Raw genomic sequence first — 26096 nt, 5'->3', positions numbered from 1 at the left:
GACTTCCGCCGGCCGGCGAAGGCCTTTCGGCCCCAGCTGGCGTGGCGCCAAAGGCCGTTTGCGCCGGTCGGCGGAGCGGCAACCACTCTGGCGCAGGTCTAGCCCCTCAATGTGAGGGCTTGGCCCCGATTCTCCGCACCTTTGGGGAGGCCCGACGCCGGAGTGGTTGATGCCACTCCAATACGCCGGGACACCCTGTCCCGCCGGGTAGAGGAGAATCCCGGCCCGTATAGAACATAGAACATTACAGCGCAGTACGGGCCCTTCGGCCCTCGATGTTGCGCCGACCTGTGAAACCATCTGAAGCCTATCTGACCTACACTATTCCATTTTCATCCATATGTCTATCCAGTGACCACTTAAATGCCCTTAAAGTTAGCGAGTCTACTACTGTTGCAGGCAGGGCGTTCCACACCCCTACTACTCTCTGAGTAAAAAAAGCTGCCTCTGACATCTGTCCTATATCTATCACCCCTCAATTTAAAGCTATGTCCCCTCGTGTTGGTCATCACCATCCGAGGAAAAAGACTCTCACTGTCCACCCTAGCTAACCCTTTGACTATCTTATATAATCTTTTTATTAAAACAGTAAAAAATATGTACAAGGCCAAACGGTACAAACACTCATTTTGTGTTGGAGAAACAGGATATCCTTCCCTTAGTACCAATGTACGGGGAGGGGGGAGGGGATACTCTGATTATTAAAACAGTTCACAACGCGTTTCTACAAAAAACAAATGGTACAAGCACTAAGCTTGGCGCAGGAGAGACAAGACACCCTTGCATCTGTACCAACAGAAGGGAAAGGCTGGAGGTGGGTGGGGAGAGAGAGTAAAGGAGGGTGGTGGGGAACGACGGAGTTGGGGTGTTGGTGGAGGGGAAAGCCCAATTGGACACTACCTGAACTATCTACGGAGGAAGAAAAACAAAAGAACCTACAATTATGATGTGTCAGATTCCGGGAGTCCCCCAGAGGGGGTGAGGGACGACAATGTCAGGCACGAGTGAGATCTGCATCCCGCTACAGAGCGTCTCGTGCACCCTGCACTCCCGACACTGGGCGGCTGACAGCCTTCGGACAGTCGCCATCTGGGCCCGAATCCTCCACCCGCTAAGCGCGGCGGGTGACACGGGCCCACCAACCAACTCAGGGGCTGCCTTGATCCCACCACCGGGATCATCGACAGGCGGGATCTCCTCAGGCTCCTCCCAGGGTCCCGGGCCAGCGGGAGGCGGTTCAATCAGCAACAAATTGATGGGAGGAGTCAGCAACAGTGCAATCAAACGGCACTTACTCAGCAACGAACTGCTCACTGGAGCAGCAGAGTACAATGATTAGCACTGTTACTTCACAGCTCCAGGGTCCCAGACTCGAGTCCTGGCTTGGGTCACTGCCTGTGCGGAGTCTGCATGCTCTCCCCGTGTCTGCGTGGGTTTCCTCCAGGTGCTCCAGTTTCCTCCCACTGTCCAAAGATGTGGTTAGGTGGATTGGCCATGCTAAATTGCCCTTAGTGTCCAAAAAGATTGGGTGGGGTTATTGGGATACAGGCATACGGTAGAGGTGTGGGCTCATGTAGGGTGCTCTTTCCAAGGGCTGGTGCAAACCCGATGGGCCGAATGGCTTCCTTCTGCCCTGTAGATTCTATAACTCGACACTGACGCTCAGTTAGGGTCCTGCCAGCTCCTGACCTCATTACAGCCTTGGTCCAAACATGGACAACAGCTGAACTCCAGAAATGAGGCAAGAGGACAGTCCTTGACATCGGGGAGGAACACTCCCCATTGAGTGGAGTCATACCAAGCGCAAAGAATGATGATTATGGTTGTTGGAGGTCAATCATTTCAGTCCCAGGACATTACTGCATTCCTAAGGACAGTGTCACAGACCCAACCATTGTCGGCTGCTTCAGCAATGCCCTTCCTTACATCACATGGTCAGAAGTGGAAATGTTCATTGATAATGTTCATTCACAATTCCTCAGATAACTAAGCAGCCCATGTCCAAAAGCAACAAAACCTGAATATTCAGGCTTGGATTGATAAATGGCAAATAACATTTGCACCACATCAAGTATCGGGCAATGAGAATCCAACCATTTGAGGGGCCTCACGGTAGCATGGTGGTTAGCATCAATGCTTCACAGCTCCAGGGTCCCAGGTTCGATTCCTGGCTGGGTCACTGTCTGTGTGGAGTCTGCACGTCCTCCCAGTGTGTGCGTGGGTTTCCTCCGGGTGCTCCGGTTTCCTCCCACAGTCCAAAGATGTGCAGGTTAGGTGGATTGGCCATGCTAAATTGCCCGTAGTGTAAGGTTAATGGGGGGATTGTTGGGTTACGGGTATACGGGTTACGTGGGTTTAAGTAGGGTGATCATTGCTCAGCACAACATCGAGGGCCGAAGGGCCTGTTCTGTGCTGTACTGTTCTATCTTGATATCCAGTAGGATTATCGTCGCTGAATCCCTGACAATCAACATTCTGGGTGTTACCATTGACTAATAACTGAACTGGAGCTCTGGTCACAAGAGCAGGTTAGAGGCTTGGAATTCTGCTCTTCAGACTGACTCCCCAAAGAGTGTCCCCCATCGACAAACCAGAAGGTAGGTGTGTGATGGAATATACACCACTTGCCTGGGTGTGTACAGCTCCATCAAGTGAAGACGCCCAACTCTATCCACAACAAAGCAGCCCCCTCATTGGCACCCTGTCCGCCACCTTCAACATGCACTTCTTCCACCGCCAATGCACAGTGGCAGCAGTGTGCACCATCTACAAGACCCACAGCAGCAACTCATCAAGGCACCTACAACATCACCTTCCAAACCCACAATCCCTATCACCTAAAATTACGTGGGCAGCAACTGCATGGGAACACATCCTCCTGCAAGTTCCCCTCCAAGCCACACACCATCCTGACTTGGAACTATGCCGTTGGAACTATGACTTGACGTTCCTTCATGGTCACTGGGTTAAAATCCTGGAACCCCCTCCCTAACAGCACTGTGAATGTACCTACACCACATGGACTGCAGCAGTTCAAGAAAGCTGCTCACCACCATCTTCTCAAGGACAATTAGCTATGGGCATTAAATGCAGGCATAGCCAGCGAATGTCTCATCCTGTAAAAGAAAAATACAATTTAACATTCATTACCAGCGGTCGAGATAAGGGCAGTTACTTGGGATCATTGCTCAGGGTATAGTCAAACGGTCCAAAATACAATCCAATATTCTTTTTCTTTTAATTTAGAGTATCCAATTATTTTTCTTTTCCAATTAAGGGGCAATTTAGCGTGGTCAATCCACCTAACCAGCACATCTTTGGGTTGTGGGGGTGGAACCCATGCAGACACAGGGAGAATGTGCAAACATTACACAGACAGTGACTCAGGGCCGGGTTTCGAACCCGGGTCCTCAGTGCCATAGTCCCAGTGCTAACCACCATGCCATGTGCTGCCTCCATAATCCAATATTCTGTGCCAGTGCTCAGGATAAGGACCAGTATTCAGAACAATGTCTGTACACTGGATACAGTCAGTTGTTTATCATTTGCACTCGAGAATAGAACGGATATTATGTTACCAATTGTCGTGGTATGCTTGCGTGCTGGCAATCTATATACAGGATTTGGTCTGATAATCTGGATATGTACTTGAGCTATCAACTGTTACACAGGATCAGTACTTGTGATACAGTCCAATATTCTGTACCAATTCTCTGAATAAGGTCCAATATTCAATCCCGGTATCAGGTTTAGTACTCAAGATCAGTATGCAGGATACCACCGTACATTCACGCCTCAGGAAATGGTATCAATACTGGATATACAGCCCATTACTAGATATGCAGACCGCTACTCAAGATCCTCACACAGGATATTTGGCATCAATGCTCATGATCAGTATTCAAGACATGATCTGGCTAATGGAATCCTTACTGAACAAATATATACAAGTACATAATTAACAACATATAAATGCTTTAAATCAAAGGGTTTTGTTACAGATTTACTTAGGACAAGAGAATATATGGCACAGAAACAGGCAATTAGGTCCAACTAGTCATTGCTGGTAGCTATGGCCCATTCAAGGCTCCTCCCATCTTTCCTCATCAACATCTATGAAAACTCTATTCCCTTCTCCCTCATGCGCTTGTCTAGCTTCCCTTTAATGCTTCTATACTATTCACTACAACCACTCAGTGGTTGCAAATTCCACATTCTCACCTCTCTTCAACCTACCTAGACATGTCAAAACTTCACCTTGCAGCAGACAGTTTAAAAAAAAGTCACACCATAATTAAAAAAACACCAAAACAGATTATTTCCCACCTATGCTGACCGCATTAGATTGATACCAGTATTGGTTGCAAGAGCCACCAAAATTCAAATTCCTTCAGGAACCCATCTCTAAACCATCGATATCTTAATGAATAGATATGACAAGTAAAATAGAGAAATATTTTGCAGTTACTTGTTGCAAGTTTCACATTACAGCAGCATCGAACAGAATTTGGAAGCCTGCTGGACGACAAATGCTGACCTTGTTAGAGCAGATGCGTAGACAATTCTTTCTACCCGCATAGAATAATTACAGTTCTTACAGCACAGAAAAACAGACCATTTGGCCCAACAAGTCTATGTCGATGTTTATGCTCCACAGAAGCCTCCTTCCACCTTACTTCATCTCACTGAGCTTCCTTCTATTCCATTCTCCCTTATTTAATCATCTAGTTTCCCTGAAATGTTTTACCATTCAACTTAAGATAGCAAGTTTCACATTCTAACAACCAACTCTAAAATGTTTCTCCTAATATTCTTATTTGCAGATTTATTTGCAGATACCTTATGTTTACAGCCACTACTTTTGGACTCCCTCACAAGTGGAAATATTGCGTCTATATCAAGCCTATTAAATCCCTTAATAATTTAAAGATCTTGTTAGGCCACTTCTCTTTTCTAGAGAAAAGAATGACAGCTTACTTCGTCTTTCCTGCTAGTTCTCATACTTCTGATGATTTTTATCTAACTGTTTCAAACATAAAATTATCGCATAGTTTAAACTGTATTTTTGAAATGGATCACAGTACACTGTGGGGAGCTGACGAACATGGGAAGAACCAGCTGACTACCATATCTATTAGTTTGCCCAAAAACCAACAACAAGCCAATGTGGTAGTCGTAAACCACTCTGGGCAGAGTCAGACCATGCTTTGCTAACTGGACTGGCTCTGAAAAAGGAAGCTACCTGGTTTAGAGAAGGACAGATATAACAGGGGTGAAGTAACATCTATGACAGTTGCATTTACACCACATCTAGATCTGGAATCCATATTGAACAGATGCTAAAAATTGGCAAGAGTGAAATCTACAGGCCTGTACGTGTAAGGAAATTGCTTCACAACTGCATAAGCCACAACCAAAAAGGTTTTTTGAAAATTGACACAGGCAGCAAGAATTTAACTAGCTTTCACTCTCAAAACTAACCTTGCAGCAAATTTGTTCTGGGAAAGGCCCCATAGCTTCTCATATTGCAAAGTAACCAACCAACTTCAAGGCAGATGTAAGAGACACTAGATCTGAGCTTATGTAGCACAAATGTATGTTGAAGATAAAATATTTTATCAACGGTACCCTACCATAGCTATGCGTTCTTATTGGATATCGTTACCGGTTACCCTCCTTTTCTGCTCTTCCAGGCTGAGCAACATTTCAACTTTAGGATTTCTTGACATCTCCCTAAATTTAACCAATGCGTGGTTGAAGCATTACTTTGGGGCAAAGAAAAAAAAACTAATAGGGTGGGGAAATTCAACTTTTAGTGAATAAATTTATGACAAGTTTTGAAAGGGAACAAAGTGCGTGCAGGTTTTCATGCTATCACATAGGGGTACAAATAACATCCTCAGATATGGATTGAATTATCTCTGATATTTATGGTGAATTCCCATTGTGCAAAACCATAGAAACAGCAATAAGAGGCATTTATCTGTGGGAAGAAAATGTTTGTGATTTAGAGTACGTGGTTCAAGATTACCTAGAGTTACTGTAACCTGAAGACTGCTTATTGCTAAACATATTCAAAAGAGCAGAAACCGATACAATTCCACCACTTTGACCTCCTGCATTCACACTAATTCCACATCATTATTGAATTATAGAGACCCTGCCTTCCTGTCTACATCAGCTACATTCCCACAAGAGGGATGGAGAGCCGAGCTTTGTTATTCTCTGCCCCCCAATCCCAATGGAATAGACACCACCTGTGGCCAAGGGAGCTATCTGCTTTCAATGCCACACAGACATGAATCTGTGTGGCACGCAAGTGTGGCTTGGGGATGGCTTTCCCTTCCAATTCCCCCTCCCATCCCTTTGAGAAATTGTGCGGCTCCTGTTTTCTTTGGACAAGCTGTGAAAGGGCAAAATACATAAGCTCCGAAAAGGACTGAGGTTTTCAACTAATGAAATTGAGAAGTTTAAAAAAAAAGACATTATATATTCAGATATTCAAAGAAAATTCAAAACTCGTTGAAAGAGTTATCAGATCAGACCCTCTACTGTTCCATTTTCCCGATAGGTCTGTATAATATTCCTTTTCTAGTATACACCCAATCCTCCCTGTGGAAAGTAACAACTGAACCTGCTTCAAGTGTACTTGCAGGCAGTGCATTCCAGATCATCATAACATGTATAGAAACTCTCATGTCCCCTCGGATATTTTATTAATTACTTTAAATCGGTGTCCTCCGTTTACTGACCCTATCGCTGGTGAACGCAATTCATGATGAAATAAATTGCAAAGTACAAACCTCCGACCATTGCAACAAATGTTCACATTGGTTGTCAATACCTATCTGTTCCATAAAAGGAACACAGCTACACAGAGTAGAACTCCAAAGATTTTATTGGCAAAAATCACTCTACCTTTCTTTGTTGAATTTAAGAGAATGAAGAATGGCGGGCCTTTTCTGACGTAGATTCCAGAGATGTAAAGTATCATCCGCCAAGGCACTCACAAGGGCTCCCTGAAGAAGAGTGAAAACACATTATACCTTTCAACAAATGAATACACAAAAAGACTAGAAGGCCACCATCAGGTTTGCCCTGTCCAAAATACAGTGCAACTTCTCCTACCATTCACCCACCCCTTACCTCAATCTCCTGGAAGAGGCAAAAAAAAGTGTCACAGCCAACTTCAGAGACCTTTGAAAATTACTGATACAAAATAATTAAGGGCGGTTCCCAATGCCTACTGCTCATCAAAATTGTAACAAAGCAGCAACTTATCCCTGGGATCAAGAAAGTCCACTTCGCTCAAGAACTGGTCATGTTCCCTTTTAAAAATGCATTTCACAATTCACAGCAGTATGTTGCAGAGGGCCCTGACATCTATCCTGACCACATATAAAATCTGGATTTTTAAAACGATTGAGTGCTACCATCACTGTTTCAAATAACCTAAGCAGACTTCTCACAATCCCTTCTTCACCTTCATTGTTTTCTACTTCTCTTGTTGCATTTGATCAGGTATCCACCAAAACTCACTTTGTGTCACCTTTCCATGCAAACACAGGCAATGCAACATCTATCCTTTTACTCCTTGCTCCTCAGGTGTTCAAGGCCCAAACATTCCTTTCAGGTGAAGCTGTGATTAATTTGTATCTTTTTTCAATCTAGTCTACTGTATTTGCTGCTCACATTGAGGTCTCCTCTACCCTGAGGAAACCAAACACAGATTGGATGACTGCTTTGCGGAGCACCTCGATACAGTCAACAAGCACGACCCAGAGTTTTCGGTAGCCTGTTATTTTGATTCTCCATCTTGCTCTCAGGCTGGCATTTCTGTCCTCGACCTACTTGCACTGTTCCAGTGAAACTCAACATAAGCTTGAGGAACAGTAACACATCCTTCAATTACACATCTTGCATCCTTCTGAATTCAACATAGAGTTCAACAATTTCGGACCATACGTTCAGTCTCATTTTGCTTCCTCGGTTTTGCATGTTTTAGATTTTCTCTTCTTTAGTGTTAGATCTGCTCTAGGCATATCTTTTTGTTTATTTCCACCCCCCTCCCCCCACCCACGCATTCCCTCTGGCCCTGTGCCATTCAATCTCTCCTGTATTCCACCCGAACACAAGCCTTCCTTTTGTTGTCTGACCCATCCCTTGCTCAAAATCTAATTTCACCTCAACTTTCCTGAGGAAATGTCCTTGACCTGAAAAGTTAACTGTTTCTCTCTCCACAGATGCTGCCTAACTGGAGTACTTCGAGCGATTTTAGTTTTATCTCAGATTTCCAGCAGCTGCAGTATTCTATTTTTTGATTTGTGCACACAAACCCTGCATTTTAAACAACTTTAGACATATTCTTTTTGAGCTTGTTCCTCTGATGTAATAGTAAAATTCTACCTCAAGAAAAATTAACACAGGAAGCACAGAGGTTTGGAGAAGGTGCATGCAGGATGTCACTTGGAGCTGGAGGGTGACTGCACAAACCTAATGACTTAAACATTTTTAGCATTCTCCACATACTGAACCAGAATTCCCTCATAGGAAATAATGGACTGTGGATTAACACCCTTCCTGAATCAGCAGTCACACAGTCAAGACATAACTGGACTCCTGACTGATCTAGAAGGCTCCTGTGGCATTACCCAATTGGTACCATTCATGTCTCTGGAATCAGCAAGTCATGAATTCAAATCCCACTGAGTACATAAATCAAGGTTGACACTCCAGTACAGTATTGTGGGAATACCGCACCCTCAGAGATGCCACCTTAGACCATAAGACATAGGAGTGGAAGTAAGGCCATTCGGCCCATCGAGTCCACTCCGCCATTCAATCATGGCTGATGGGCATTTCAACTCCACCTACCAGCATTCTCCCCGTAGCCCTTAATTCCTCGCGACATCAAGAATTTATCTATCTCTGCCTTGAAGCCATTTAGCGTCCCGGCCTCCACTGCACTCCGCGGCAATGAATTCCACAGGCCCACCACTCTCTGGCTGAAGAAATGTCTCCGCATTTCTGTTCTGAATTTACCCCCTCTAATTCTAAGGCTGTGCCCACGGGTCCTCGACTCCTCGCCTAACGGAAACAGTTTCTTTGCGTCCACCCTTTCTAAGCCATGTATTATCTTGTAAGTTTCTATTAGATCTCCCCTTAACCTTCTAAACTCCAATGAATACAATCCCAGGATCCTCAGCCGTTCATCATATGTTAGACCCGCCATTCCAGGGATCATCCGTGTGAATCTCCGCTGGACACGCTCCAGTGCCAGTATGTCCTTCCTGAGATGGGGGGCCCAAAACTGGACACAGTACTCCAAATGGGGCCTAACCAGAGCCTTATAAAGGCTCAGTAGCACATCGCTGCTTTTATATTCCAATCCTCTTGAGATAAATGACAACATTGCATTCGCTTTCTTAATCACAGATTCAACCTGCATGTTTACCTTTAGGGAATCCTCGACTAGCACTCCCAGATCCCTTTGTACTTTGGCATTATGAATTTTCTCACCGTTTAGAAAGTAGTCTATGCTTGGATTCTTTTTTCCAAAGTGCAAGACCTCACATTTTCTCACGTTGAATTGCATCAGCCATTTCCTGCACCACTCTCCCAAACTGTCTAGATCCTTCTGCAGCCTCCCCACTTCCTCAGCACTACCTGCCTGACCACCTAACTTTGTATCATCGGCAAACTTCGCTAGAATGCCCCCAGTCCCTTCATCCAGATCATTAATATATATGGTGAACAGCTGCGGCCCCAACACTGAACCCTGTGGGACACCGCTGGTCACCGGCTGCCATTCCGAAAAAGAACCTTTTATCCCAACTCTCTGCCTTCTGTCAGATAGCCAATCCTCAACCCATGCCAGTAGCTCACCTCGAACACCATGGGCCCTCGCCTTACTCAGCAGCCTCCTGTGTGGCACCTTATCAAAGGCCTTTTGGAAATCCAGATAGACCATATCCACTGGGTTTCCCTGGTCAAACCTACTTGTCACCTCCTCAAAGAATTCTAACAGGTTCGTCAGGCACGACCTCCCCTTACTAAATCCATGTTGACTTGTTCTAATCCGACCCTGCTCTTCCAAGAATTTAGAAATCTCATCCTTAACGATCGATTCTAGAATTTTACCAACAACCGAGGTTAGGCTAATTGGCCTATAATTTTCCATCTTTTGTCTTGATCCTTTCTTGAACAAGGGGGTTACAACAGCGATCTTCCAATCGTCCGGGACTTTCCCTGACTCCAGTGATTTTTGAAAGATCTCAACCAACGCTTCCGCTATTTCTTCAGCCACCTCTCTCAGAACTCTAGGGTGTAGCCCATCGGGGCCAGGAGATTTGTCAATTTTAAGACCTTTTAGCTTTTTTAGCACCATCTCTTTTGTAATGGCAACCATACTCAACTCAGCCCCCTGACCCTTTATAATTTTTGGGATATTACTCATATCTTCCACTGTGAAGACAGACGCAAAGTACTTATTAAGTTCTCCAGCCATTTCCTCGTCTCCCATCACTAGCCTTCCGGAATCAGTTTGAAATGGCCCAATGTCTACTTTGGCCTGTCGTTTGTTTCTTATGTATTGAAAGAAACTTTTACTATCATTTCTTATATTACTGGCTAGCCTGCCTTCATATTTGATCCTCTCCTTCCTTATTTGTCCCTTTGTTAACCTCTGTTTGTTTTTGTAGCCTTCCCAATCTTCTGATTTCCCAGTGCTTTTGGCCACTTTATAGGATCTCTCTTTTTCTTTGATACATTTCCTGACCTCCTTTGTCAGCCATGGCTGTCTAATCCCTCCCCGGATAATCTTTCTTTTCTTGGGGATGAACCTCTTTACAGTGTCCTCAATTATGCATACAAACTCCTGCCATTTTTGCTCTGCTGTCTTCCCCACTAGGGTCTGCTTCCAGTCGATTTTCGCCAGTTCCTCTCTCATGCCCTCGTAATTACCTTTATTTAACTGTAACACCATTACATCCGATTTTGCCTTCTCTCTTTCAAACTGCAGACTGAACTCAACCATATTATGATCACTGCTTCCTAAGTGTTCCCTTACTTTAAGATCTTTTATAAAAGTCTGGTTCATTACATAGCACTAGGTCCAGAATAGCCTGCTCCCTTGTGGGCTCCATGACAAGCTGTTCCAAAAAGCCATCTTGTAAGCATTCCATGAATTCCTTTTCTTTGGATCCACTGGCTACGTTATTTACCCAATCCACCTGCATATTGAAGTCCCCCATGATCACCGTGACTTTGCCTTTCTGACATGCGCAACATGGTACATGTTGCGCCCCTGGTCCTGACCACTGTTAGGAGGTCTGTACATAACTCCCATTATGGTTTTTTTGCCTTTGTGGTTTCTCAATTCTACCCACACAGACTCCACATCATCCGACCCTATGTCGTTTAGTGCCATAGATTTAATTTTGTTCTTAACTAACAAGGCAACCCCACCCCCTCGGCCCACCTCCCTGTCTTTTCGATAGGTTGTATATCCTTGGATGTTTAACTGCCAGTCCTGAACCCCCTGCAGCCATGTCTCTGTGATGCCTACCACATCATAATCATTCACGATGATCTGTGCCATTAGTTCATCTACTTTGTTACAAATGCTACGAGCATTCAGGTAAAGTGCCTTAATGCTAACTTTCTTATCATTACAGATATTGGAAGTCCTAAGATGTCCAAAGTTATCCTTCCTTTTGTTGAATTCCTAGTCTGCCTCAAGCTTAAATCCACCTGCCTACATGTTATCCTCCTGCGTATCTTGCCATTTAACTCCATGCTCCCTGTCGCTTTCACTTTCCCTTCCCCCCAACTCAGAAGTTTAAAGTCCTACTGACCACCCTATTTATCCTCTTCGCTAGAACACTGGTTCCAGATAGGTTCAGGTGGAGACCGTCCCAACGGTACAGATCCCCCCCCGGTTCCAAAACTGATGCCAATGTCCCATGAAGTTGGGGCAGCAGGGTAGCATGGTGGTTAGCATAAATGCTTCACAGCTCCAGGGTCCCAGGTTCGATTCCCGGCTGGGTCACTGTCTGTGTGGAGTCTGCACGTCCTCCCCCTGTGTGCGTGGGTTTCCTCCGGGTGCTCCGGTTTCCTCCCACAGTCCAAAGATGTGCGGGTTAGGTGGATTGGCCATGCTAAATTGCCCGTAGTGTCCTAATAAAAGTAGGGTTAAGGGGGAGGTTGTTGGGTTACGGGTGTAGGGTGGATACGTGGGTTTGAGTAGGGTGATCATGGCTCGGCACAACATTGAGGGCCGAAGGGCCTGTTCTGTGCTGTACTGTTCTATGTTCTATGAAGTGGAATCCCTCTTTCCCACACCAATCCCTTAGCCACGTGTTTACTTCCCTAATTTTCTTGCAGAAGATAGGGCCTTGTGGAGTTGAGGCTAATATATTAGCATACATGGAAAATTTGTTAACAAACAAGAGGCTGGCAGTAGGGCTAAACAGGACATTTTAAAGTTGGCAGGCTACAACTGATGGAGTGCTGCAAGGATCAGTGCTGGGGCCTCAACTATTTAAGATCTCACTTCCGGTTGCGGTGATGCGGAGCTAAGCCACGCGTTCGGTGGCTCCTGCTTTTTTCGGTCTTTTGGGCTCTTTTAAGGGCCCGTAGCGGCGCTGGCTGGACTTTTCCCGGTGGGGGAACACATTTGCTGCGATCATCTGCCGGTGGATGGACTGGACAAAAAGCGGGGCGGTCAGAAAATCGGCTTTGGAGCAGAGAAAGGTGCGAGGCAGGAAAAACAAGATGGCGGCGGGCAGGGAACCAGCAGCGTGGCAGCAGTGGGCGCAGGAGCAGCAGGAGCTGCTTCAGCGTTGTTTCAGAGAGCTGAAAGCTGGGCTCCTGGAACCGCTTAAGGCCTCATTGGACAAGCTTATGGCGACTCAGACAGCTCAGGGCGCAGAGATCCGCGAGTTACGGCAAAAGGCCTTGGAGAACGAGGATGAAATCCTAGGTCTGGCAGTGAAGGTGGAGTCGCACGAGGCGCTTCACAAGAAATGACAAGCGAGGATGGAGGAGATGGAGAACCGCTCCCGCCGGAAGAACTTGCGGATCCTGGGCCTCCCGGAGGGGCTGGAAGGTTCGGACTTGGGGGCCTATGTGACCTTGATGCTGAACTCGTTAATGGGCGCGGGGTCCTTTCCAAGGGCCCTTGGAGCTGGAGGGTGCCCATCGAGTGCTGCTGAGGAAGCCCAGGCCGAACGAGCCGCCCAGGGCGGTGCTGGTCCGTTTTCACCACTTTGTTGACCGTGAGTGTGTGCTGAGATGGGCGAAGGAGAGGAGCATCAGGTGGGAGAATGCAGAGATCCGGATTTATCAGGACTGGAGTGCGGAGGTGGCGAAGAGAAGGGCTGGTTTTAATCGGACGAAGGCAGTGCTTCACAAGAAGGGGGTGAAGTTCGGCCTGCTACAGCCGGCTCACCTCTGGGTCACTTACAAAGACCGCCAGCTCTACTTTGACTCCCCAGAGGATGCCTGGGCCTTCATCCAGGCAGAGAAGCTGGACTCGAACTGAGGACTGGGGGGTGCTGGGGACTGATGTACACTGCCCAGAGGTATTGTCCTCCCTGGTATCCTTTTTACCTGTTTGCTGTTTTTGTTGGTTCCTTTTTGGTTTTTTGCTTTTTTGGGGCTCTTCAATTATTTATTTTGGTGTTTTTGTTTCTTTTTCACTGGAGGGGGGCTGGGGAGCTGTTTCGCAGGCCCGTTGGGTCGCGCACCCTTCTTTTTCCCGCGTGTTAGGCCGGGGTTTGGGATGGAAGCGCAGGCTGCTTACCCACACTGGCTGTGGAGTGGGAGGGGCCGGCACCGGGCAGGGAGAGTGGCGGTTGTGTTGCACCGGGGGTCGTTGGGGTGGCGGGAGCAGCCGGGGTCAGCAGCAGTCGGCTGACTTACGGAAGCACGATGGAAGGGTTACGCAGCTAGGGGGGGCCCTAGCTGGAGTGTGTGGGGGGGGGGGGGGGGGGGGGGGGGGGGGGGGGGGGGGAGAATAGGGGGGAGGTACCGTGTTGCTGCTTGAAGAGCCGAAGGGGAACTGCTGGTGATTGGGGGGTGGGTTGAGAAGGGGGTCTGCCACCATGGGGAACGGGCCTGGGGGGTTCTGCGGGCACATGGTGAGCCGAGGGAGAGCTATGGCTGACCGGCGCAGAGGGTGGGGGAGGACCCGCCCCTCCCCGATTAGGCTGGTCACATGGAATGAGGGGGCTGAATGGACCGGTGAAGCGGGCCCGGATGTTGCCGCACTTGAAGGGGCTGGGGCGGACGTGGCTATGCTCCAGGAGACGCACCTTAAGGTGACGGATCAGGTGAGGCTGAGAAGAGGGTGGGTTGCACAAGTGTTCCATTCAGGGCTAGATGTGAGGAACCGGGGGGTGGCGATTTTGGTTGGAAAGAGCTTGTCGTTTGTGACGTCGAGTGCGGTGGCGGATAGCTGTGGCAGATACGTAATGGTGAGTGGTAGGCTTCAAGGGGAGCGGGTGGTGCTGGTTAATGTGTATGCCCCCAACTGGGACGATGCAGGCTGCATGCAGCGCATGCTGAGCCGGATTCCAGACATGGAGAGGGGGGGGGGGGCTTGATATTGGGAGGAGATTTTAATACTGTGCTGGACCCGGCTCTGGATCGTTCGAGGTCCAAGACGGGGAGGCCGGCGGCGGCCACAGTGCTGAGGGGGTTCATGGACCAGATGGGAGGGGTAGACCCTTGGAGGTTTCTGAGGCCGGGAGGTAGGGAGTTCTCGTTTTTCTCCCATGTCCACAAGGCTTATTCCCGGATCGATTTTTTTGTCCTCAGCAGGGCGCTAATCCAGAGGGTGGTAGCGGCGGAGTACTCGGCAATAGTCATATCAGACCACGCTCCGCATTCGGTGGACCTGGAGCTGGGGGAGGGGAAGGATCAACGCCCACTATGGAGGTTAGATGTGGGGCTTCTATAGGAGGAGAAAGTACGTGGGCGGGTCCATAGATGCATAGAGGGGTATTTGGAAACTAATGACAATGGGGAGGTGCAAGTAGGGGTGGTCTGGGAGGCGCTGAAGGCGGTGGTTAGAGGGGAGCTGATATCTATTAGGGCACACAGGGAGAGGGGAGAGAAGGTTGAGAGGGCCAGGTTGGTGGAAGAAATTATAAGGGTAGACAGGAGGTACGCGGATGTCCCGGAAGAGGGGCTTTGGAGGAAGCGTCTTAGTCTCCAAGCAGAGTTTGATATATTGACCACCCGGAAGGCGGAGGCGCAGTGGAGGGCGCAGGGTGCGGTTATTGAGTACGGTTATTGAGTACGGGGAGAAGGCAAGTCGGATGCTGGCCCACCAGCTCCGGAAGCGGTAGGCAGCGAGAGAGATAGGGGGAGTTAGAGATGTAGGAGGGAATCTGGTGCAGAGTGCAAGGGACATCAATGGGGTGTTCAGGTCCTTTTATGAAGAGCTGTACCAGTCGGTGCCCCCTGGGGAGGAGGGCAGGATGGACCGCTGTCTGGATAAGCTAGAGTTCCCGAGAGTGGGGGAGGAGCGGGTGGAGGGTCTGGGGGCCCCAACCGAGTTGGAGGAGCTGATCGAGGCGTTGGGGAGCATGCAGTCAGGGAAGGCACCGTGGCCTGATGGGTTCCCGGTGGGGTTTTACAAGACATTCTCGGACCTGCTCGGCCCGTTGTTAGTGAGGACCCTGAATGAAGCGAGGGGGGGGGGGGGGGGGGGGGGCTTTGCCCCCGACGATGTCCTGAGCACTAATTTCTCTGATTTTGAAGGGGATAATGACCCCCTCCAGTGTGGGTCTTACAGGCTGATCTCGCTCCTCAACGTGGACGCGAAGCTGTTGGCCAAGATACTGTCCAGGAGGGTGGAGGATGTGGTTCCGCAGGTCATCCACGAGGACCAAACGGGGTTTATGAAGGGGAGGCAGCTGAATGTCAACCTGCGGCGGCTTCTTAATGTTATAATGATGTCGGCGACGGATGGGGAGGCGGAAATAGTGGCATCGATGGATGCGGAGAAAGCTTTTGATAGGGTGGAGTGGAGTTACCCGTGGGAGGTGTTGAGGAGATTTGGGTTTGGTGAGGGGTTCATTAGTTGGGTGAGGCTACTGTACAGTGCTCCGCTGGCGAGCGTGATGACGAATGGGAGGAGGTTGGAGGACTTTCGGCTGTCCCGAGTGGCAGGGGTGCCCCTTGTCGCCCCTGCTTTTCGCACTAGCGATTGAACCCCTGGCCATGGCACTGAGGGAATCGAGGAAAAGAGGGGATTGGATCCTGGGGGAGTTTGGTGACTTCTCTGGCTATAAGCTCAATGTGGGGAAGAGTGAATTGTTTGTGGTGCACACGGGGGACCAGGAGAGAGAGATAGGAGAGCTTCCGTTGAAGAGGGCAGAGAGGAGCTTCAGGTATTTGGGAGTCCAGATAGCCAGGAGCTGGAGGGCCCTGCATAGGTTAAACTTTACGAGGCTGGTGGAGCAGATGGAGGAGGAGTTTAGGAGGTGGGATGTGTTGCCACTCTCCCTAGCGGGCAGGGTCCAGTCGGTTAAGATGACGGTGCTCCCGAGGTTTTTGTTTCTTTTCCAGTGTCTACCCATCATGATTCCGAAGGCTTTCTTTAGGAGGGTTAGTAGGGTTTTGGGGTTCGTGTGGGCGCAGAAGGCCCCGAGAGTGAGGAGGGTATTCTTGGAGCGAGGCAGGGAGGTGGATGGGCTGGCGTTGCCCAACCTGTGTGGGTATTACTGGGCCGCAAATGTGGCAATGATTCGTAGGTGGGCGATGGAGGGGGAGGGAGCTGCATGGAAGAGGGTGGAGGCAGCGTCCTGTTTAGGCACGAGTTTGGAGGCACTGGTGACGGCCCTGCTGCCATTCCCCCCGGCAAGGTACTCTACGAGTCCAGTAGTGGTAGCTACCCTCAAAATCTGGATTCAGTGGAGATGTCATAGGGGGGAGGTGAAGGCCTCAGTTTGGTCCCCGATACGGGGGAACCACCGGTTTGTACCAGGGAGGATAGATGGAGGGTTCTTGAGCTGGCATAGGGAAGTTGGGGGGTCTCTTCCTTGATGGGAAGTTTGCGACCCTAGAGGAGTTGGAGGGGAAGTGGGGTCTCCCCCCAGAGAATACCTTTAGGTATATGCAGATTTGGGAGTTTGTTAGGCGGCAGCTGGCGGGGACCTTGTCCAGGGTGGTTGGTTCCAGGGTGGATCCGGGCTGGGGGCTCGCTATTTTTGGGGTGGCATCGGAGCCGGGAGTGCAGGAGGCGCTCGGGTTATGGGGGTTTGTTCTTACGGTTCTATGTTTATTACTCTTTCTTGTTGTTAATTTATTGCTTTGTATTGGGGGGGGGGGGGGGGGGTTCTGTTTTTTCTTTTTGTTTTCTTTGTTGGGATAAAATTTGTTGTTGAAAAATCAGAATAAAATGTATTTCTTAAAAAACTATTTAAGATCTATATTATTATTAATCTTTATTATTGTCACAAGTAGGCTTACATTAACACTGCAATGAAGTTACTGTGAAAAGCCCCTAGTCGCTACACTCTGGGGCCTGGTCAGGTACATTGATGGAGAATTTAGAATGTCGAATTCACCTAACAGCACGTCTTTTGGGACTTGTGGGAGGAACCCAGAGCTCCTGGAGGAAACCCACGCAGACAGGGGGAGAATGTGCAGACTCCGCACAGACAGTGACCCAAGCCGGGAATCAAACCCTGTCCCTGGTGCTGTGAAGCAACAGTGCTAACCACTGTACTACTTTGGCAAAGACAGAGTAATGTTTCAAGTTAGTTTAGATAGATAGATAGATAGATAGATAGATAGATAGATAGAGATAGAGAAATACAGCACAGAACAAGGATACAAAGCTAGAAGGGAAGAAATAAAGACAAGTTAAATCAGGGTGGCAGATGAAGTATAATGTGAGCAATGGAGGGGTTACTATTAACAGAAAGGCAAAATACTTTAGAAAAGGTATGAAACTTTAAATGACGTTCAGAGAGATTGAGTACTCTTGCAAGGAGCAAGTCTGCATGCAATTAGAAAGGCTAATTACATGTTGGCCTTTATTGTAAGGGGATTGAAGTGCAAGAATAAGTAAGTCATGCTAGTCACAGAGGGCTTAAATGAGACAGCATCTGGAGTACTGTTCCCAGTTATGATCTCCATATCCAAGAGGAATTATACTTGCATTGGAGACGATAAAGGTTCCTGAGATGAGAGGGTTGCCCTATAATGAGAGACTGAGTAAATAGGGCCGACACTCTGGAAGAATGACATGACCTCATTAAAACATAGAAGGAATGGAACTTGACAAAGTAGAGAGAGGTTGTTTCTACTGACTGGGGAACTCAGAGTACGGGGTACAGTCTCAGGATAAGGGGTTGATCATTTAGGATTGTGTTGAGGAGAAATGTCTTTACTCAAAGGGTTGAGTATATCATTGGAATTTTCATCCTAGACGGATGTTTCATTGTTGAGTATATTCTAGGTGGGGAGTGAGTAAGTTTTGATCTCTCAGCAAATCAAGAATTTGGAAAGCGGGTAGAAAAGTGAAGTGGAGGCTGATCATCAGCCATGAGCACACAATGTCAGGGCAAGCATGAGGGGCCACATGGTCTTCTCCTGCTCCTATCTCATATGTTCTTAAACCAAAGTCTCATCTGCTCTCAGGTGGACATAAAAGATCCCATCACATCTCAAAGAGATAAAGCATTCTCAAGTGTCCAAGCCAATATTTTTTCCTCAACCAACACAGTAAAAATAGATTACATGGTAGTTAGGTTATTGATGTTTGCAAATTGACTACATTGCAATAGTGATTAATTTCATATGTAATGGACATGCAGTTATGATATTCTAGAGTTTTGTAAAAAAAAACGTTAATCTTCCTTCTAAATGGACACAGGAAGCCTTAAAGATGACTGCTGAAAGTCACCTGACCCTTTTCAACTGCAATGTAGATAAGCTTCAAAGGCTCCAAATGGATTGCAGATGGCTATATGAAAGGTGAAGATATTTGAAATTCAATTCTCATTTCAAGGGCTTTACTCACAAGGGTAAACAAACTCATTGTGGCTTCGCTGGAGACGTGAATAGCTCCTCAAACCTAGGAGAATGGGAACTATTCAAGTTAAAGGCGGAGGGGCAGCACGGTGGCACAGTGGGTTAGCCCTGCAGCCTCACGGCGCCGAGGTCCCAGGTTCGATCCCGGCTCTGGGTCACTGTCCGTGTGAAGTTTGCACATTCTCCCAGTGTTTGCGTGGGTTTCACCCCCACAACCCAAAAATGTGCAGGCTAGGTGGATTGGCCACGCTAAATTGCCCCTTAATTGGAAAAAATTAATTGGGTACTATGAAAAAATGTTTTTTAAGTTAAAGGCGGAGACATTTAAAAGTTTAATTACCTCAGCTAAAATAGGCAATGGATGGGAATATAACCCCCAGACTATACCTAGTTTGGATGTATGCTTTGACAGTTTGGGATAACAGCCATTAAGTTTTGGAACTGCACAAAGTCTGGCTCAGAACAGCAGAACCCCAGGAAGAACTCTTAAAAACAACTTCAGTGAGGGCTCTTAGCAAAGGAGGACAAAGAGGAAAGTATTAAGAAATCAACTGCCGTTCTGCAAAGAGAGCCCATATAATCTGCAAGTGACGCAACCACAGAATTAGTGATGAATAGGAAATCTCCCTCTCCCAAAAACCTGGTGGCCCGTTGACTCCACCTGAAAAGACACGGCAGAAACCACTGCAACTGCTAAACTGAAAGATTCAACCTTCCACATTGGAGAAGGAATTTAAGTAACAGACCCACAATGATTCCTCAGATGCTGTTTTGAAATCTCATTTTCCTTTCTTTCCCTTTACCTGTATTTTAATTGTGCCAACTGTATATTAGTTAAAACTATCACCGTTACCTAAATAACTTCCAGCAGTCGTTTTGTAATAATCTAACCTTTATTTTGTTTAAGACTAAGGTTTGAATGCTGGGCTATTTTAAATTGAACCACTCAAATTAAAAAGGGGGCTAGATGCACAAACACAAATTCTTAGCTCATAGACTACTTTAAAGAAGTGCCTTTTACATGGTCATGACACATACTTCATGCTATAAAGCGCTTTGGAACTTCAATGTTCCAAAAGGCATTATATAAATACAAGCTGTTTGGTTTTCTTCTATATGACAGGGCTATATTTCCCATGAATTCCCTAATCATACATGTTGCAGATCTCGGAAGAAAACCGAAAGAGGCAAAGCAATACATAAAGCAAACTTCAGCTCCGAGTAGATTGTGCAATATCCAAGCTGACTCAGCAGCTCCTGGGTTGATACTCAGATGTTGGGCAGAAATGCAGCTGCTCACCTCTGCTTGACCAATTCTCAGAAAATGGGTTACTTTGGGACATGGTCACCAACACCTCCAAGAAGTCAGTCGCCTTTAACACACAAATCTGTAGATTTTTGGTACCTGCATGTAATTTGGTTAGTTTGATTTGATAACCTTGTTGGGCGTGGCCTGCATTTTAAATACATAAACACCCTCGCTCAGGTGAAGGTGCTACTTCAAAACGCTGATGAGTTAGTTCAGTTTGTGCAGTCCACCTAAACAAGTAGTAATTAACACCGAGCACCACACCATAATTTATGTCTATAAATATTCTTTTACAATTATCCCAGTGGGGCACTTGTACCATATAGCAGAACTACTGTGTTGATTTACTGCCCTGGTACCTTTGAAGGTTTCAGTCATGGCTCAGTTGTAGCACTCTTTCCTCTCAGGTCAAAAGGCTGTGGGTCCAGTTCCCAGGAACTTGAAAACTCAATGCAGTCGTGCACTGAGGAAGGTGTCATCTACCAGATGAGACTTAATTTGCCCTTTCAGGTGGATGTAAGTAAAGATCCTATTATACTAATTCAACCAGGAGAATTCTCCTCAGTGCCCATACAAAATTAAAGCTTTTGCTTTCATGGCAGCATTATAATGGTCATGAAGGTGAGGCATTGTGTCTGAATTCTGAATCACTGTTACTTCCTGATACTGTGGTGAAAGTTAATCAGTTATCAGATGGGCAAAACTCTCATAACAGGAGCAGAGTTCAGGTGGCATAACCAGACATTCTTGTATTTCGCTTTGCTCAGTCAAATCGATGCAATAGCACACCAAAACAAAAGGGGAGGTTTGAGATAGGATGGATCAAAGGTGGATTTTTTTGAGAAAGGAGCGAGGACTGCAGTCTTGAAAAAAAGCCAAGAGGACCATTAACTTATCGGGTATGTATTGATACAAGAGGCGGGTCATGGAACGGGGAAAATTAATAACGTTGATGAGAGATGAGAAAGGAACTGGAAAGCGACAGGAAATCAGAGCCAGACTAGTTGTGGGGTTAGGGGTGGGTGACGAGCAGGAATTCAGAGGTAGTTCCATAAGTAGCTGCATGAATGATTTCAATCTTAAGTGCCAAAGAAATCCATAAGACCTTTACATGTGGCCAAGAAGTGAGGAAGGAAGAGGAAAGGAGTTTCCAGACACAGTTATGGAGAAAAGGAATCATGGTTTTAAATAACCAGTTGAAATAATTGTGGAGAGAAAGTGCACTTTCTGCAAAACATTTGACAACCATGTAATAAAGAAAATCTTCTCTCAGGCAACAGCAACAACAGGCTCAGAATACTACAGTGAGTAGAGAGGACAACCTATTAGAAACATCACGTAGTATGAATACCTTAAAAAACCATTATTTTGCCTGCTTTCACCCTTGTACATAGTATTTAGTTAAAATTGATGTAGAAAAGGTGGGAAATAATTATAAACTTTTAAAGTACAATTATTGCTCAAGAAGGAATTATATGGGTACTATCCTCAATTTTCTGGCACTCTTTCGGAAGGCATGGTTGCCATGCATTAAATCCCAATGAAGGACTGACATATGTTATGCATCATTGAACCTTGTGTATGCAAAGGTGACAGGATTGTCAAGTATAAACCTTAATTTTAAAGAAACATATTTGTCAAATTGTGAAATAAGATTCTGTAGATCATGAATCTGGAAAGCAGAAAGAGCAGGCCCATCAGATCACAAATCAAATTCAGGAGATTTAGAAGCAAACAGAAAACCCCAATTGAGTTCAGCTTCATTTAGAGTAAATATCATTTGGATCCCATAAACATACAATCCACGTCAGCAAAATTGCAGGAATAGTATAAAAATTACTTTCATTCAACATAATCTAATTTTTAAAAAACAAATTTATACATTTACATGCAAAAGACTGATTCAATCCTGTTGGTGAAGTTTATGATTGATACAATTATTTTTTTTTAAAATTTAGAATACCCAATTATTTTTTTCTCCAATTAAGGGTTAATGTAGCGTGGCCAATCCACCTACCCTGCACATCTTTTGGGTTGAGGGGGTGAAACCCACGCAGACACGGGGAGAATGTGCAAACTTCACACGGACAGACCCAGGGCCAGGATTCGAACCCGGGTCCTCAGCGCCATAGGCAGCAATTCTAACCACAGCGCCACCGTGCTGCCCTCCGAGTTGTATTATTTTTCCAAGATACACAATCCGAATGTCTAAACGACTGCAGCCAAAATAATTTTGTGTAATGCATCACAAATCCATACTGACTTTAAACAGGTGAATGAAACATTCTGAACATTTCAATTTCTCCAAATCAAACAACTAACCTCATTGACCAAAAACTGCAGTTGGATCACTCCTGCAGCACTGTCGTGTTGGCAGTAACACTCCACCCCCGGTCGTCCAAAGCTGAGGATTCACATGGTTAAGGAAAGTTAGCGTTTCCTAGTGATCTACCAAGATATATTTACCAAGCCATCAGATTAACCATTGGGCGACGGTTCTTACTATACACACACTAAAAACTCAGGAACAGTGGTATCAATGACACAGGATTTATGCTAAAGGCCTCAAGTACAAGGCCACAGTTATGTGGATCCTCAACCATAAGCTCCGACGCCATGTGTCTTCTGCCGATTAGGGTGAAAATTGACTTTGTGCAGTGTTCATAATTTCTTTCATGTGCTGTGGTTTTAAAACTGTGCAGAAGGCAATTCAGATGTAGCCCTTAACCCAATTTTGACAAAGGAAAATTGTCACGCTGACTATAAAAGATGGCAACGTCCCAAATAGGTAAACCAGCAGGTGGAGTCTCATCCAAATGCTGGCCGATCTGCATTCTCTGTGCACCTTCAGTTTTTCTTCATTTTTTAAGTTTGTGCCAAGGTTTCCATTCCCCAATGTAGTGGTTCAGCAGACAGCAGCTGCAAACTATTGAATAAATTGATGCGCTTTTTGAGATTGTTATTCACATGTAGCCTTGGGCCTGGAGTTCAATTTCTGGTAATATACCACAGGCTCACTGCAGCATAATGGCTGGTTTTGCCTATGGGTGCACAGATTTGCTGAATATATAGAATCTCATCAAAGGTAAAATAACATTTTAAAATCACACTCTATTAAGAGCAATTGTTGAGATATATGTAACGCTGTTAACTGCTGCAGCAAAATCATTGCTGAAGGTGCAAGTAATTGTTTGTCTTCTCCAAAAATACATTCTAATTATCTGCTGCATGGTGCCGACTTTGCTTAGTGAGTAGTACTCATGTCCTTGCAAGGTCATGGGTTCAAACCTCACTGCAGTCCTCTCGAGCACACAATCGCAAGCCAACATTTCAATTCAGTACTGTATTATTTAGTGGGAACCGCATTGTTTGAGGTACCACTTTTGGATGAAAGTGAAACTGAAACACTGCCTGTTCCAGTGATGCAGAAGATCCAACTATACTATTCACGGACATGTTGTGCCTTCATTCCTAAACCAATATCAAAACGGATTAACTGGTCATTTGCATCATTGTCGCTTGTGGAATAGCATTGCAAATTGGTTGCCGGGTTTGCCTATATTGCAAGTGTGACCTCTCATTTGTGTTTTTCAAAAATTATGCAACGACATCACTGAATTTCCATCATCTATTCTTGGTCAATTCCACGAGGAGCTTCAGCACAACCTGCACTTAAGAAATCCAAGTTGACCAACCCTAATTAACTTGCTTCTCAAAATGCTTAATAGCTTCATCCTTTATTATAGATCAGTAATTGCCCACTAATCAAAATGAGACTAACTGGCCTGTAATTTCCTGACTTATTTCTGACTCTTTATGAAGAGGGAAGTGACATTTCCCACCCTCAAGCCATCCGCATCAATTTGTCTTCCCACAGAACTTTTAGAATACCCTACTTATTTCTAACCGTTCCAAACTTTGGTTGGTGGCTACAATCCTATCCACCTCTTCCGTGAAAAGTGAAGGAAAATTATTTTAAAGCCACTGCCTTTCCCTCACTCGCTATTTTAGAAGCTTTGCCTCCATCTTTTAATAGTTTAAATTGTCACTACCTCAATCATCTTCTAACTACAAATGCTATTTAACAGCCCTAGATTATTTACTTATTTTCATTGCTACCCTTTTGTGCTGCCAAATATCTCTGCAGATTTTGTTACCTGCCTGTAAGTGCCAAATGCCTCAGTTTCAAATGTGAATATTTCAATAACGAACCCCACCTACTTCCTGTTCCTCATTACTGGAGTGCACTTCATTTTTCACTCTATTTCCTGTTCAAAAGAAAAAAATGACGTGCATTTATAAAGTGCCAATCACAACATCAAAGCAACCAAAAAATGTTTCACAACTAATGAAGTACTTTTGCCATGTAAACTGCATCTCACATGGCAGCAATCTTACCTTTGAATCAAATGTTCAAGCACAGCAAAAACCTCACAAACTGCAATGGGACAAACATTGGTCAGAACAGTGGGAAGAACTCTTGGTATTTCTTTGCATTATTTCTTTCAACCATTATTGGCCCTCGTTTTAATATGTCATCGGCAAGACAGCAGACAAAGCAGCAGTCTCTCACTGCTACACTAAGTGTCAGCCCAGATCATCTGCTCTGGTATGGACTTGAACCCATAACCTTGTTGCTCAAGAGGTGAAAGTGCACCACTGATGTAAGACTGATACCAAAGATTCCCCATTGATAGTTGGTTCTGTGGTCATTTTTCTTTCCAACTAATCTAAGCATAATGCCTTTCTAATCATATTATAAAATGCTTTTCTCAGGCAAGTTCTCTGTTCTGTTCTCACCATGAATCTAAATACTTTGTGCTATCTCTTCTCAAACGCCCCCCTCTGTCACATACCAGCATTCCCTCATTACTTAGAATTTTTCAATCTTCCTCCCTTCTCTCTATACCTAAAGCTGGCTTGGTCTGGCAAGCAGCCTACTCTACTTTCTTCCTCCTCATCAGTACATCAGCTTGAATCCTCTCCAACAACGCATAGTAAACCACCTTGCATGCCCAGCTTGGTTCAGACATAGATTGTCTTGTAAATATGACTCATATCAGCTGCTGTACTCTGCACACTCATGGAGGTATATCACCACCACAAAAAAATTATAAACCACTCTAGCTATTTAAGCATTCAATTTTCAAATATTTAGTGACCGTACTCCAATTTTCTGCTTCACTCCATGTCAGTGATCCACCATTCTTTGTTGCTTCCTCTGCCCAATTTTCTGCACTCTCCATAATCCCTCTTTTGATTATTTTCCATTGTTCCTACATGTTGCCCAATCTCAACAGTACTTTGAATCTATTGAAAAGAGCCAACGGGAAACTGTCCAGCATGTCCTTGCCCTTCTATTTTTTCTATTGCAAATGACTTTGCGGTTGCTGTCTTTTCCAGTATCAGGTAGTATCTAGTATCTAGCACAGTATCTAGCCTAACTACAAGGCGGTAGTATAATTAATTCTATCTTGACACCTTGACAAGTCTGGCCATCTTCCAGGGATGTGTCCCCATCTATTGCTGATGTAGTCAATCTCGTTAAGGGTGTTACCATCTAGAGACCTCCATAACCTTTTGTGTTTTGAGAAAATATTCTCAACGCTCTGTCTATTGCTGTTTCAGAAGGCCAGCAGATGCTCACCATTTATGCTGAGTATACTTGCTGTCCCATGGGGCTCAATGATACTGTTCAGTCCTCGATGGTTGCCATTGAGCTTCATATCATAGTTGG

The 26096-nt window shown here is 45.8% G+C and overlaps 1 protein-coding gene across 5 annotated transcripts in view; it reads right to left on the bottom strand.

Moving 5' to 3' along the window:
• The window catches only part of stxbp5a (syntaxin binding protein 5a (tomosyn)), a 222239-nt gene that overhangs the window by 173911 nt on the left and 22232 nt on the right, over positions 1-26096 (bottom strand). For all 5 annotated transcript variants that reach the window (XM_038805189.1, XM_038805151.1, XM_038805169.1 and 2 more), the window contains exons 3-4: positions 22682-22763; positions 6919-7019 (exon numbers count right to left, since the gene is read on the bottom strand). In XM_038805189.1, the coding sequence (XP_038661117.1) occupies positions 6919-7019; positions 22682-22763 (183 nt within the window). The remainder of the gene's footprint in view (positions 1-6918; positions 7020-22681; positions 22764-26096) is intronic.

This window comes from Scyliorhinus canicula, chromosome 1 (assembly GCF_902713615.1).
Source record: "Scyliorhinus canicula chromosome 1, sScyCan1.1, whole genome shotgun sequence".
Taxonomy (NCBI): domain Eukaryota; kingdom Metazoa; phylum Chordata; class Chondrichthyes; order Carcharhiniformes; family Scyliorhinidae; genus Scyliorhinus; species Scyliorhinus canicula.
Note: the sequence above shows the minus strand (reverse complement) of the source record. Positions and strands in the feature narration are given on the sequence as shown.